The sequence below is a fragment of the Molothrus aeneus genome, chromosome 2 (assembly GCF_037042795.1).
Source record: "Molothrus aeneus isolate 106 chromosome 2, BPBGC_Maene_1.0, whole genome shotgun sequence".
NCBI classification, from domain to species: domain Eukaryota; kingdom Metazoa; phylum Chordata; class Aves; order Passeriformes; family Icteridae; genus Molothrus; species Molothrus aeneus.
This window is the reverse complement of record NC_089647.1, coordinates 75,078,797-75,094,156: the sequence shown is the minus strand read 5'-3', so window position 1 is coordinate 75,094,156 and position 15,360 is coordinate 75,078,797. Positions and strand designations below refer to the sequence as shown.

The window sequence follows — 15,360 nt, the reverse complement described above, 5'->3', positions numbered from 1 at the left end:
TGATCCCCATGCAAAGTCCTGGCATTAAGCCTGTGTATCCTTAGGCCCCGCACAGGCTTATCCTTGGGCTAAGAACAGAACAAGGATTTCTCTAGTTTTATGTAGCTGTGGATTTCCATGCATGTGAAAGAAAGCAGTTCAAAAAGCCAGTCACATTAAGAAAGATAATGTAGGAATATAAATTGCCAGAAAATCCAAATAAATCACTGTGCTTTTAGTGTTCCTTTGAACAGTTGAGCACGATATTATCATGGCATGTATAGTACTTTCTCTCTGGTTCCGTTGTTAGGACTGGTTGATTATTACTTTGAACAAACAGTAATATTTCTTTATTTTCAAAGAATTATGTAAAATTAAAGAAAAAGTGAATTCAGGTACACTCAGATTCCTGAGGCCAGTAATACCTTCCTTCCAGCTACAAGGAGAATTGCTGATGAGCCATTTGGAAACTTCTTTCTAGATATCTTTCATTTTCTAAAATCTCTTGTTTTCATAATATTTTGTTTTGGCATAAGAAGAAGTTGCTGTACAAGGATATGCAGACAGGTCCTGCTCCTGTGATCCCATCTGTATGGAGATTACATGACACTGAAACTGCAAAAAATATTAAAGATAGGCCCATACTTACTCAAGGACTGTGATGCTACTAATGTGGGGGTTAGAAAAGTGTTATAGGGTAATTTCTAATCTAAGCTGTGTAAATTCTTAGTTTAAATTTTCTTAATGTTCACTTCATATTTAACTTCTCACTGATATACAATTAGACAAGAATGGGTCAGCCTCTATACCTTTATTTAGACTTAAAATTCAATGTGTGAATAAATAAATCTAAATAAATATAAATAAACTTTTAGATGCTGAACACCAATATGCTTACAAGTACATAGTGGCCTCTTAAAATGATGCTTCATGTATTCTTTAGTATGAAAAGAGGAAGCTGAGTTCCAAATATCGACTACATGTAGGAAAAGGATGTCTTTGGGCATTGAACTAAGAAGCAGAGTAATTTCAAAGCTGTAGCTCCCCACTAGCTGTAGCTGACCAGGCAGCAGATCTACCCAGCTGGGTTTAGGTAGAACCCAAAAATGATCCTGAGGTATCTGAGGCTCTGCATCTTCAGCTCATGGCCTGTACTTCTTTATGCACTCTTGAAGGTGGGACAAGGTTCCCCCTGCAAGTTATTTAATGAGATATTAAATTAATTTATTATTTACTTGTAGGAAAGTTATGGAGATGCATACAACAGTAGATACTGAAAAAAGCACTGCTTTCTTGGGAGTGTTTCAGATTTGCTTGTAAAGCTGACCAAGTGTTAACATCAGAAACTTGTAAAAATTAAAAAATATAGTGCTTATGTTTTTACACAAACTCACAGAACTTCACTGTACCACAGAATATACTACTGTAAAAGATTTGATAATAATTTGTTTCTTCATTTTTAATTGCAACATGTTAGGTTTTTCAGCTGAAAATAACCATTAGCATTCCTTTGAAATCTTTCAAAATACCTGATTTTACTGAAATTCAAAACTAAATCTGTATAGTATTTTGTGGCCATGAAATACATATTTCAGCTCCAAATCTTGCTTTGTGCTTTGTGGTGCTTGAAACAAGGTGTTTTCTCTAAAAATTGTTTCCAGCCTTTGAAAATTAAACAACCCAGATTGTCTATATTTGCTTAGTCTTAGTAGCTACAGTAATTTCCTAGACTGCATACCTTCACATGCATTCTTTTCTTGTTATGCTTTGAAAGCTTGTTGAATTTTTCCCCTTAAGAGATTTAACATGCTCCAAAAACTAGTTCACATCACACAGAAATCACCTTGTCTTCCACCTACCAAACTTTGGTTCAACTTTTATACAACAAGCTTGTATAAATTGATGCCTTCCTTAAGCTGCATATCCCTGTGAAACTGCTTCAATGTCAGAAAAAGGAAAAAGGAGATAACAACAGAATTGATTTCCTCAGCACAGTTTTAGCACCTGTGCAAACCAGTTGCTCTTATCAGGGTAAAAATTAATTCACATACGTTGTGCCCACTCACTGATGTTAGCATTCAACAAGTACCTGCTGCTGCCTTTTCCTGGACATGATCTTGATGAGATTTCATTGACTGAAGGTGTCCTACATTTCTGGAATGAGTTGTTTTCCCCTCCTTTCTGCTTTACATATGCCTAAGGTTTTCACTATGAGTATAGCCCTTCAAAGCAAGGATATCCTTTTAGCTGTGAGTTGATGGATTTCCTAACTCAGGAATGGTGAATGGTTTCTAGATGTTCCTACAATAACACAAAAGAAGTATCAATTTACAGTAAATAATTTCACCTAGGAATGTTAAATTAAGAACCTGCCATATATTAAAGAAAATATATTTCAAGCCTTAAGTTTTGGTTTTCTTTTTATTAAGAGTCTTGGTGGAGATTCAAAGCAGACTTCAGCAGCAGTGGTGTCCATTATCTGTCTCTCCACCAATGTGAAGACTCTTCCACAGAAGCTGCATTGTTACCCCTCTCAGACTGTTCCTGTAAACCATATACTGTTCTTTACATGACTACAGTTTAACACATAGCTCATGACACAGTATTTTTGGTCCCCTCTCTCTGTCCCCCTCCCCACCAGCCTTTCCCAGTTCATCTCCTGCTCGAGGCTTTGCCCTTCCAATGTCTGATGTCAATGACAGGTAACTGACCTGTGCACTGCTGAAACACTTGACATTTTAGTGCTGTGCCATTCTGAATGCATGAAGCACACGGGTTACATCTAGAAGAAAATTAAAGGCTTTATTTCTGATAAAGCTTAAAAACCAATATATATGTATCCCAGAGTAAACATGTGATGCATAGACAATAAACACATTAAGCAAAAGCATTTCAGCATAACTTTGAAAAGATGGGAAATTTGAAAATGAAGATTCCTGTTTATGTAAAAATCTTAAGAAGTGAATGAGTGAGAACTATATCAGAAATATTCAGAAAAATATTCTTTATGAAGAATAATTCTCCATGGTGGAGAATCAGTGAAATTTAGACTTTCAAGGTATTTAGGAAAACTGGAATATTTCAATAACATAGGTGCCATGCATTGTTTTAAGTTGAAAGTCTTCAGAAGCAACACCTGAACATTCATGCACAGTAAAACAAGCAAGAAATACTGCAATATGGAAAATCTAATGGGGTTTGTGCCTTTGTGATCTGTGTTTATTTTACCTGTGGTAGCCTGGCCAGCAAAAACCGCACTCCTTGTGGTGATGTTACATTTAACAGCAGCTCGGTGGTGACAATGGTGTGGCACTAACCAGCTTTGTCAGCCCTCACCAGCACCTAGCAGGGCTGTCCATGCAGAGAACAATGGCTACTGCTTTCCAGTAGCACCCTCACAGACAAGACCACACTCTGGGAGTCCAGGCAGCAAGTGTTTATTTTTACCTCTCAGCCGTTGGTATAGAATGAGAGCTAATGAAAAGCTAGCAAGGAAGACTTGAGAAGCAATACCTCTTTGCCACATCTTCCTGAATTCTGATAGCTCTGATTTATATATGCAATTTTCATAGTTGCCACTAAGTACAGCACAAGTAGACATTCATATGCCTGCTTTTAAGTTATCTCTAGAAGTATTCCTATGGCACATAGGCATTTAGGCATATAGCTCACTTCTGTCCCTATCTCACTGCTGAAAGTGACTGTCCTCCCAGAAAAAGTGACAGTCCTCACAGATACTGCCCCCCCGAAAAAGATCCACCTCCATCTTTTTCTTGTAAAACATAAAACAAAGGTAAAAGGAAAAAAAAGGAAACAATTTAAAATAAACTCTAGAAAGTCTTTTAGGTAAGCAGAGAAACAGAGACAGAGAGTCATTAAATCATTTTTCAGTATTACAGGAACCTTTTCATGTTACACTAAGTTTCCTTTTAATTTCCCAGTTGTTTGGATGCACAGGCAAAAGAATTAGGGAAAGAAGGTCAGCAAAAAGATAACAATGCCTGTTTATAACAGCCATGAGATTAATCTAAAAAATAGTATTTCTGCATTTAATGAGGGTTGAGGACAACAAATGAGAAATTATAAGGCTACAGTTCCTATTATCCAAAGTGCTGACAATATGTATGTATAGCATTTTTTCGTAGCCTGGGTTTTCTGTAGAGTGGCTATTTTTGATTCTCACAGCATGGTTTTGTCCTTGCTGTGTGTCAGGTAAGCAGCTACCATCAGAGTAAGAATCACACAGGGGTAAGAGAGTCTCTGTTGAACAATTGCAAGAAGACATCAGTATAATGGACTTGAGGCTGAATCCACTATTAATTCTAGTCTTGTCCACATGCATCTGAAACATCTTTAATCACAGGGGGTTTAGTATTTGTAAATCAGTAATTTTACTTATGGGTTGATATTTTAAAGGATTGGACACTTAGAGAACAATTTTCATCATAAAATATTAAAAACCATACACTGTTCAGAGCTTTGCTGAAGATTAAATGCCATTTGAATTCAACAGGATAGTATTTTTTTTCAACCAGCATAAGATAATGACTGACCTCTATAGCTCCTACCTGTCTCAGTATTTTAAATGTCTTTTTCCCTACAGAATACACAAACAAAAACAAAAACAAAAAAAACCCACCAAAACAAAACAAAACAAAAAAAGAGAGGATGGTTCTGCAAAAGAGGCAAAAAAAAAACGACAGAAGAGAGCCTCAGAAGTATTTTAGAAGTTCCACTCCTTTATTCTGTTCCTCGGGGTGGAATTTATCTGAACAATTGTATAAGTAAGTCCAAAGTACAGGCATCTATGTCATTACTAAATACCCTTTCTAATCCATATAGAGAAAGTACTCCAGGGAATGATTTTTCCAGACCTATTTGAAGTGTAGACTTTACACTAATGTGACTTGCACCCCTCATTCCCTGTTGAATACTGAGGGAACCTACAGGAACACTTTATATCATGGATATCTAACCATCAGCAAGGCAAATTCTGCTTTCTGTTGCATGGCAAAACCACCATATCCCTGCCCTCTCAAAGCCTGTTTGGATTTGGCTACAGCTGCACAGCATGTTTTCTAACAAGATCAATTTGAGAGTGGGTGAAACCCACCTACTCCAGCTCAGGGTACAGCTTGTTCTTTGCTTTGCAGGTTCATAAATTTGATGCTGCTGGCTAGAATGGTACTGTTCTTCTGACCAGCTGCATTTAGCAAATGAAACTGAGGAAGAGAAGAGCCCATCCAAATGCTTAAAGAGCATTTTCAACTGCAGGGAGTGTGCAGAAGACACACAATCTCAGAATGTTGCCTTTAAGTACTGGACTTGGCCAGGTGACAGGAATTAGCACCCCTGACTGGAAACTGTTCTTATAATTAGGCAAATCATTCCTATCCAAGTTTTGTAGGCTTGCCTCTTTCGGTTAATTAAAAAAATGAAAAAATTGCTTTAAAGGAGTTCATAATTTTTGACATAATATGTGAAATGGATAAATAGTAATCTCAGGGTGAATCTTACAGGATTAGAGACTAAAATTGTTTGCAGGAAATAGAGGTTTCTCAGGGTATTATCAGCTCTGATAGGATTTTAATCAGGTGTAGAATATTTTATTTTCAAATTTGTGATTCCTGCCAAATTTAAGGTATGGCATCTCTTATTTAGAATCTCTTTACTGCTTAGAAACTTGTGCCAGATGTCCAATGAAGGCTTGCAAGCCATTACATGCTACAAGTCAACAGATGTTGCATTTCTTTAAGCTTTCTATTTGCTCTAAGGTATGTATTTTGGCAAACACAGAAGTTAGGCAGTGTGTTAAACCACTAGATGAATTATATGTAAACTGTAGCCATGCTAGCACTGTTAAAGCCAAGTAGTTGTGGATTTTAAAAATCCACCTGTCCTGCAGTGGATTTTGCATTTGATGTGAAACATGTCGCAAAGCAACACTGAAATATTGTAAAAGAAACAAAGTAAAACAAACATACAAACAAACCACAATCATCTTGCCCAGAAGGAAGCCCCAAAATATCTGGTAATCCAGCTTTGGTATGGTGTAGCCTACATGCTGCCTTGGGCATGGCAGCACTAGAATAATGTAAGTATTTGTTTATGTGACTTTCCCACACCCCGGAGAAGCCTCCTGGCTCCCAAACAGGTCTGTTGAAAAGGCAGTCCTTTATGACTTCCTGCTTCCAGAAACCAAACAACCAAGCCAAAAATCTTCATGTGGAAACACTGCTCTTTCGCTTTGGATGCACGGAAAGCAGAGCATTAAAAAATATCCTGCTGGAAGCCCATCCTTTATCTGCTGACCACAAGAACACCAGTGTACAAGTGTCCTTCTGTGTTGCTGTACTCCCCCTCCTCTGCAGAAATCCACAGAGGTGAGTGAGCCTGTAGCCATGAGCTATAGCTCAAGGTTGGCTGGCAGGCTGGGCAGCAAGAGTAGGAGGAAGAGGGAGCAAAGGGCAGGAGACTTACACTGGCCATGAAACTGAACTTCAGTGTATTCCAACTTCAAGCACCTCCCTTATTTCACTTTTCACGCTTTTTTTTGGCCAAGTTTAATTAGAGACAGTTATACCTGGCTATAATAGTTCATCCCTTTGAAAAGTTGTAACATTGTTGGAAACCAACTTCAAAAAACATACTTTTTTCAGCTCTAGTATCAAGGAAGGATTCAAACCTGCTATTTTTCTCCAAGTTCTTTTATAAAGTGTGCAAGAAAAGGGAATACAGGGTGTCTGGGATGTCAGCTATTCTTTTAGGTATTATTATGGGAGATCATCTGTGAAACTTTCTTTGCTGCCCTGTAATTTACACCACTACTGCTGGTAATGACTGTAAGATATATATGAGCAGCACTAATGGGTATGGATCACTGTTCTCCTAGACTGCAAATAAAAGGAGCACAGGGAATGATGACACTGTATGATTGATCAATGCAGCTGCAGATTGGTCCTAAGGCTATTCAGATTATTTTCCTTAAAAGGCATCATGCCTCACACATTCTGCTGAAGGCTATCCATATCCATTCAAGTCCATGACAGCTATTCTTAGACATTCCTTCATTTTTAACACCACTGCTAAGACTGCTAGCGTAATTTTTAATGAGAATGAGGAGACAGTGTCTTTTATCAGGTTCTGATCTATTTAGCTTAAATTAAAACTCTTTGTCATATTTTTTCCCTATGCTTATTCAAAGGATTAGTGAGAAAATGTCACAGAACAGCTACTTGTGTCCTCATTAACATTCATGACAAAACCTTCCGGCTGGGCTGGTTTCAATTGCTGATGGAGCAATACTTAAAAGAAATTGGCTTGTGTGTGAAACAGCTGCTCAGCAATGTCACTATGCAAGGGAATTGGTGATAATAAGATGATACTATTACAGCTCCACTAGGAGCATAATATATTTTAAGCTGCTTTGAGGTATACAGTGGAGGTCCAAGAAGTGAAGCATGATTACTTGTCTGTTGTTAGGAGAAGGAAACAGCTGATCATTAAGTGTCTGCTTACACAAAGCCTTGAGGTAAGAGAAAAAATTGTATCTGCTGGGATTCTTCACTTCCTGTGTGTTTTCTGTCTGCTGGAAAGGCTTTTTGTTTCTCCTCCTAGTGTTTGGAAGGGTATGTGTGTCCCATTGCTGAAAGAGGTATTGCACTCTCTGCCAGGACCATCGAGCACTTGTTGTTTCATAAGAACTTTTCTTATTTCAAGGCTTTATTTAATTGGCAAGATTCTTAGGAGAAGATTCTTTAGATCCTCACACATCTATTAGTGAAATCCCAGATACTGATTTTGCTTGAAATGACCATCCAGTATGTCAATGCAATGACAAATATGCAGATGATAGCAATACAGATGTAAACATCTGCACATAAGGTTCAGCCAAGAAACAAGTGGCAGCTGGCATTATGTTGTGCAGTGACTTATGCTAATGCACACCACTTGTCTAGAACATGGAAACTGGAGGAAGAATTATATTGTCAGATCTTTGGTTCTGAGACATCTTTGAATTTCATATACTATGAAGAATAAATGAGTCTAGAAGAATGGAGCAGTCAAAAGTCCCTTTACAGTGACAGCTCTTTAGAAATGTGGAGTACAAATGAATAAGAAATGAAAAATTATAAAGGGCTTAAAGATGCAAGAACTGATAGGCAATTAAAAGAAAGGTATAATTTTTCTGATCATAGATGGTTCCAAATAGTTTAGTAATTTCTAAAGTTCTCTGTTACAAATTTAATCTTTAGCTGCCACTGCTTTTAACCATTACAAACATTTATTTCTTGTATAGATTTGGAAGTACCGCAGTTCAGGTGAAACAAAATATAAAACTGACACAGAAATTATATAGGCAGCCAGCAGGCTGAGGGAAGGGAATCTTCATCTCAGCTCAGCACTGATAAGGCCAGAAATGGAGAGTTACATCAAGGTCTCCACTTCCCAGTACAAGAGATATATGGACACACTGGTGCAATCCAAGCAAGGGGCAGTAAGATGAGCAGGGGACTGGGCTACCTTACCTAAAAGCAGAGGCAGAGAGAGTTGGGACTCTTCAGCCCAGAGAAGAGAATGAGCAGGGAATCCCATCAATGTGCATAAATATCCAGTGGGGGGATATATAGCCCAGTGACAGCAGTGGGTAAAAACTAAGAAAACCAAAACAAAACAAATCAGGAGATTCCATGTAAACACAAGAAAACACTTCATTGTGAAGATGGTCAATCACTGGCACAAGTTGCTCGAAGATGCTGTGCAGTCTCGATCCGTGGAGATATTAAAAATACGGCCGCACATGGTTCTGGGTGACCTGTGATAGCTGAGCCTGCTTGGAGCAGGAGGGTTGACAAAGCCATCCCCATCACATCTCAGCCATGCTCAGATTCTGTGATCCTGTGTAAAAATGTTTATCTCATCAGAGGCTAAAGAGACAATGTTCAAGTTACAGCAGAATGAGTTTCCTTTTAGATTAAATCATGAATAGGAATCCGGGAAAAAATCCTGAAAAGGAAAACAGATCTGAAATTGCCTCTCAAAATGGAAATCATAACATCATATCTATGCTTAAGTTATCATATCTAAGCTCTATGGTTGTGAGGCAGAAAAAAAATTAAGAAAGATAAGGCTTATGAAGGTCAGATGAAAATTCTAAAGAGCTCACACACCTCTAGAAAGTCTTATGTTGCAAAACTTAGTATTACCCTAAGATGTCTAGTAAAGCATTGAAAAAACCCTGTAAAATCTACAAGATACCCCTTTGATGTCCTTTCAAGAGTTCTCAAAATTATATGAATGTCTGAACAAAAAAAAAAACTTGGCAGCAACTAGAGTTGAAATTAACTCCTCAAGGGACCAACACTAATATCTATCCCAGCATTACTTAGATATTCATATATTCTTTTATTGCTTGCATATGCTACTCTTGACAAACAGAGGTACTGTGCAAAACTTCCATAAAATCATCACAATTGGCTGTATCTGTTTTGCTATTTGTGGTGTACTAGCATTAAAAGACAGAATCATGCATCAGAATTCCTTTGTGCAATCACAGTACCAAATTAAAAAACAACAACAACAAAAAAATAGATTATGCTCAAACAGTTAAAACACAGACCTTAGCTATTGCTTTATACTGAAAAGCATCATAGCATTTTAAACTGCAAGAAATCTAGCTGCTTTTACACTGAAAGCCTATTAGGTGAATATACTTTTCCATTAATGTCTTTGCCCTTCTGGAAAGAAGCAATTTTTCCATACAGGTGAACAAATTTTGAATAGCTTTAAAATAGCATTGAAATTCTGAAAGCATACACAAAGTTCAAATGCTCTCTGACAAGACATCACATTGCAAATTCCCTTTAAAACATCAATAATAAGATAGAAGAAACAACTTAGTATTTTATTCCAGTTTTCTGTGGAGCAGATCCCAGAGGGGAGTATTTATGCCCAATCAGGAGCTTTAAGCCATACCTTACCACCAGTATTAAGACACAGAACTTCAGATTACTGAAAAAGCTGTAATGTCTTTAAACTCAATGCAATACAGAGAGGCCTGAAGTTGACAAAGATTTAGCAAAGTGCTGTCTGAACTCTGTGGTCAATGAGCCCAGTGTTTTCAGTGTGCCACATGGTCACTGAACACCAGTTCAGTGATCACCCCAGTTTCTTTCCAGGAATAAAAAGCCCTGTGCATGCTCAAGATGGTTTGAAATGTCTGTTCTGCTGGCACACTCATCTTGTAATGATACACACAAATTCCAGATTTTTTTTAAGATCCTTTGAAAACAACCAATTTTTTTAAAATCCACTACTTAAAAAAATTATGCTTTTACATTAAAAAGGGAAGTCATCACAACTCAGAGCAGTGCACAGTCATCCCCACCTTCCAAGGACATTCTCTAAATTACATTAGCATCTGATCTGCTAGAGATTTTCTTCCAGCTCATCTTCATATTACACTTTTTCCATTCCTTTTTTTATAATTCATTTTTTCTTCTGTGTCACATTGAGAGAATCAATATTAGAAAAAAAAATATTTAATTGGATAATAATACAGAATTACCCTAAGGAGTTAGAGTCATCTTCACTTCTTTCTGAATGGGATCGAAGAGTTTTGAAGCAAGCTTCCAAGTTCGGAGATAACACTTCCACAATTCTCCTAAATGTGTGCATATGATCCATTACCTGAGGTTAGCCAGCTTTACCCACCTATTTGCAGGATTTCCACCTACATGAAGCTCTGCAATTCTCTTTGCAATGCTGATTTACACCTCTTAATGCCAGACTCTTTTCAACTTACACATATGCAGAAATGCTCAGGGTGACACTTTCAATACAAATACAGATTTCATATTTAGATAAAACCATGATTTGAAAACTTGGACATAACCATAAAAACAACTTAATGTTCAGACAAACACTTAGCAAATTGTCAAATTGATCTCAAAAAGATCTTATAAAGGCTGATCAAAAGGAAATAAGGCCCTCAAACTGTTCTTTTCTGTTCTTTCTAGGTAGAAAAGATGTGTTCAATCACCTGCTTAAGTGGTTTGTATGATAATCTCTCTCAAACACAACTCGAGACCTTAGTGTTTGGAAGCCAGGAGCCCTCTTAGAGCCTCTGTACATCACAAGAAAATCATGCAGGAAAAAACCAGCCTTAAGGCTATAAAAAGGCAGACTACACAAATACTGCTCTGCAATAACAAAAATCATGGGAGATCCACCGTTCATCTTGCAACAGTGAACATAATTACAAACCTAAATTTTGCATTTGAAACTAGGAGACAAAAATTATAAACCTCTCTATGCATATCTAATCTCTTTTTTTCAACATTAGCCAAGCCTGCAGGCACTTAACAGTCTGATTCTTGATGTCATTGTAATTAAAGGCAATACTCACAAGGCTGATAAGCATACCAGCTGTATATTAACCCTTATCTTAGCAAAACTGAAAACTGCAAATGTGATATCTAATTGTAAAGAATAGAGCATTGGAATTTATTATGGATATTATGGCTTTTAAATCCCATAACCTTGAAAAAAAGTAAATTATATCCAGCCTACCATCAAACTTCTTGTGCCGGGATACGAAAGTCGTGCGTACAAAGTGACTTGTCTCCTCCACCAAGTTTTCAAACTCCAGTTTGCTCTGTTGGCTTAACTTGTCCTCCATTTCTGAGGTGCAGCATGTATATTCCTGAGGGCAGATTCTCAAATGTTCCCCTGGAATCACAATAAAAGAAGAAATTAGAAATATTTGGAAACTGATAGAAATGTGCCAGAACCAAAAAAAAAAAAAAAAAAGGGTCTTCAGTTTTGGTGGGCTACCCAGGGAGCTCTTTAAGGCTAGACCTGAAGAGCTTGACAGGAAACATCTTGAATTTGTATCAACAACTTTGCTATAGCTGGGTATTCCTCGAAGGGGAGAGAAGACACTTTGCAGAGTTGTTTTTATACTTTAAAAAGTAAAATTGCCTCACACCAAAAGTGTTCTCCCATGCTGAAGAAGCTTTCCACATTTACTGAAGCATACTTAAAATTTAAAAAAAACAATTGCTTGCGTTCTGTTTGTATTCAGACTGCCTGGAGAAATATCTAGTGAGATGACCTATTACAAGCCTTTGGAACTGTCAAAAATTGCAAAACAAAAACTATGTTGTCAAAACCTAAAGAACAGAAATTATACATTTTTGTAGACAGGTCCCACTTGCCCAAGTGCACCAAAACATTGTTCCCTTCTCCCCTTCCTTCCCCTCTTCTTAAGTGTATTTTAATGATTGTGTTTGGGTTTTCTTGGGCAGCATTTCTTGTCAGACTGAGCAAGTGCTCTGCTGAATAGGAGAAAGCAGTGAATAGTTTAATTAATGCTTATGTTATATGGAAATGCAATGTAAAAGGTAATGAAAGCCTCTTATTTAATTTAATAGATTTATCTCTTGAAGCACTCTGCCAGTTCTTCTGACAATATTGCTTTCTTCAGTACAATTTGCAAGTGGAAACCAATTCTTCAGCTCATGAAATTAAAATGGTCTGTTATTACATGAAATGTGAATTTCCAATTGACACTGTACTAAGGGTGTCAGAAACATTTAGCTTGGTTTGTACAAAGGCAGAAAATTCTACCATTTCCTCTTGAGAAATAAAGAGAATGATCTGCCTGTATGATTAAAGTTACTTGTAAGGCAATGAAAACATTTAGCTTTCTGTACACCGAATCCTGATTAAAAATCCCTCTGCAAATCTCTTAAAGGTGCAAATAAAATGATATACAAAGCCCAAGGGTTAAATAAATACTGGGGACCTGATTCTCATTTCCATTGAGGCTCCTTTCTACCACTGCTGAGCCATAAAGAAGACTAAAATGCAATTTATACCTACTTTAAGGCTTCTTTTCACCATTCTTATTATGTAGTGAGGAGAACCAGGCCCTAAGTTTTATGCTTCCCAGGGGTATAATACATTTAGCTGCTGCATCATTCTGAAGACAGCATCAAAAAGAGATTTGCACATGCTTAGAATAAACACTGTCTTGAGTTTGCCCTCACCTTATTCGAATTTATGTTTTGGTTCTCGAATGAAGTCTTTTAACTTGAAATTTAGTCATTTCTCAACCCTGACTCCTCACCCCATCTTAATTTGTTTTTTCTGCAAGAGTTTGTAATATATGAATTATAATGCCATGAGGTTTCTTTTAGCAGTCTCAAGACTTTTTAAAAGCTCATAGCTATAGATCTTCAGAAAGGATCATTTTATTATTATCAGTTACTGTTTGGCAGTACTACCTACAAGTCCCAGTCATGTCCAAATGAACCATGATATAAAATTTTGTATAAAACTGGGAAAAAATTATATCCCATGACCATCAAAATATTGTAAGGATTGCTTCCCATGTCTGCTACACCCTCCCACCACAAGAAATTAATTCCTCTCCATCCTCAAAGTCACACATCTAAGCCATAAACAACACATACAGGGACTGGTGAGCCAGCTGCTGTCAAACATAAAAGATAGTGGCAGACTAATGTTTGCCTTACCCTCTACATCTCTGTCACATTAAACCGCAACTATTCAACAGGTAAGGAAGGTGCCATAATAAGAAACAATAAAGGTTATTTCAGTAACAGTAATGTGAGTTTTTATTAGATGTCAGAAAGACAAGTAAAGTTGAAATATTGTATCATTAGAAGCAGTGCTGTGTGCTTGATTAAATAAAAAAATACCCCATCCATAATGTCTGCAACCCCCTTTCCTCGATAAATCCAGGGTTTTTTCCTTATTGAAAATACCTACTTTCCCAGTTCCAGTCAGAGTAGTAGTTTATGCTTTTTATTATGATAATATCCTTTGTGCCATTGCAACCGAAAATTTTTATCAAATTCACTTTTCTTTCCTCTCTTCAACTGAAGTTCTTATTCTTTTTTGTCTGGCTCTGTTTGTTTCTCACAATTGTCAGGCTATAAGATGGCCTAATGGTAATCATCATGTGCTTAGTAAGTAACAGCCACGAGTCTAAATTTTTTAAGACATTATATTAGGCTGAGTATTATGACAAAATAAATTCTATTGAATGGTCATTTTTGGAGAAATAGTAATTTTTTCTTTCTCTGATTTATTTAGAGTCTTAGTTTTGCTTTGCTACAAAAATTATTTCTCACTTTGCCCACTACAAACTCATTCAGATTCCTAGTGCATTGTTTTCTTTTACATGTATTTGCATTAAGTTTCCTCCTTTTAGTTCAAGGGTTATTCTTTCATTCATGAGAATCTTGACTGTAGAAACTCACATTTATCAGAAACACAACTCCTAGCTTACCTCACTGACTTTTTCTCCCAACAAAATGTCTTCTCCTAAATCATCTATACTAGCCACCCACCCTCATCAAAAACTTTGCTGTCCAATAATGAACTTTTTTCAAAACACATTTCTAATTCTCTCCTCCCTGTCCACAGAATTGCATTACTGCAGAAATAAATAATAATGGAAATATTGTGCTACTTTTCATATTCTGTTTCAGGATTTTTGCTTCCTTCTCTTTCCTGCACCAGAGGATCAGGTCAAACTACAGATAAAGTAAAAGAAAAAGCATTTTCCATTGGTTCACATCAGCAGAGTCTTAGTATGCCTAAGATATTCAAGCTAATTTTGTAAAAATAAAGATTTTAGAAATTTTTGCTCATAAGCCCTGAAATGTTTATACTGGCCACGACTGGCTGCAGTTTTCAGAAGTTCATAACTTGGACAAAAGTTCATGTGCTTTCCTGGGAATGGCAAAGGGAAACTCTCTGACAAAGTAATTTCTGTATGCTTAATCTTTTTTTTTATTTTTTAAAAGCATGATTCTCATTTTGTGCTTGTTATTATCAAACCTCCAACTAATGTCAGAATTGCCAGGTCATTAGTTCACTCCTTGTAAAAAAAAAAAATTAAAAAATGGACACACTTTTCTTAGCATTAAAGTAGGGGGTTTGCTTGCTGGGTTTTTATGTTGTGTTTTGCTGGGAGGGATTGCGTTTTTGATTTTTTCTTTGTTTAGTTTTTTTTTGGTTAGTTTTTTTGATTTGTTTTTTGTTTTGCTGTTGTTGTTAGTTTGGATATTTTTAATTAAGAGGTGTGTGCTTTATTTTGGATTTTCTTCTTCTTTTGTGATCTAAGAGGCTGTTTGGATTGAAAACAACTCTGCAGGCTAATTTGACTGTGCTTCCTCTGATTTTTTGAATTGGATCATTTACCATTTGCATTTTGTAAAACATTGTTCTATTACCACAGAAAGTGTTTAATCACTAATTTGTGTATTTACACACCTCAAGTATTTTGCAGGCTGAAAATGTGCTCATAACTAATGTACCAGTTCTTGCCTTGGGAAACTCCATATG

The 15,360-nt window shown here is 36.7% G+C and overlaps 1 protein-coding gene across 1 annotated transcript in view; it reads right to left on the bottom strand.

The window, feature by feature from the left end:
* The window catches only part of GPC6 (glypican 6), a 721,607-nt gene that overhangs the window by 487,851 nt on the left and 218,396 nt on the right, over positions 1-15,360 (bottom strand). The window contains exon 2 of the mRNA XM_066545104.1: positions 11,551-11,709. Coding sequence (XP_066401201.1) covers positions 11,551-11,709 — 159 coding nt within the window. The remainder of the gene's footprint in view (positions 1-11,550; positions 11,710-15,360) is intronic.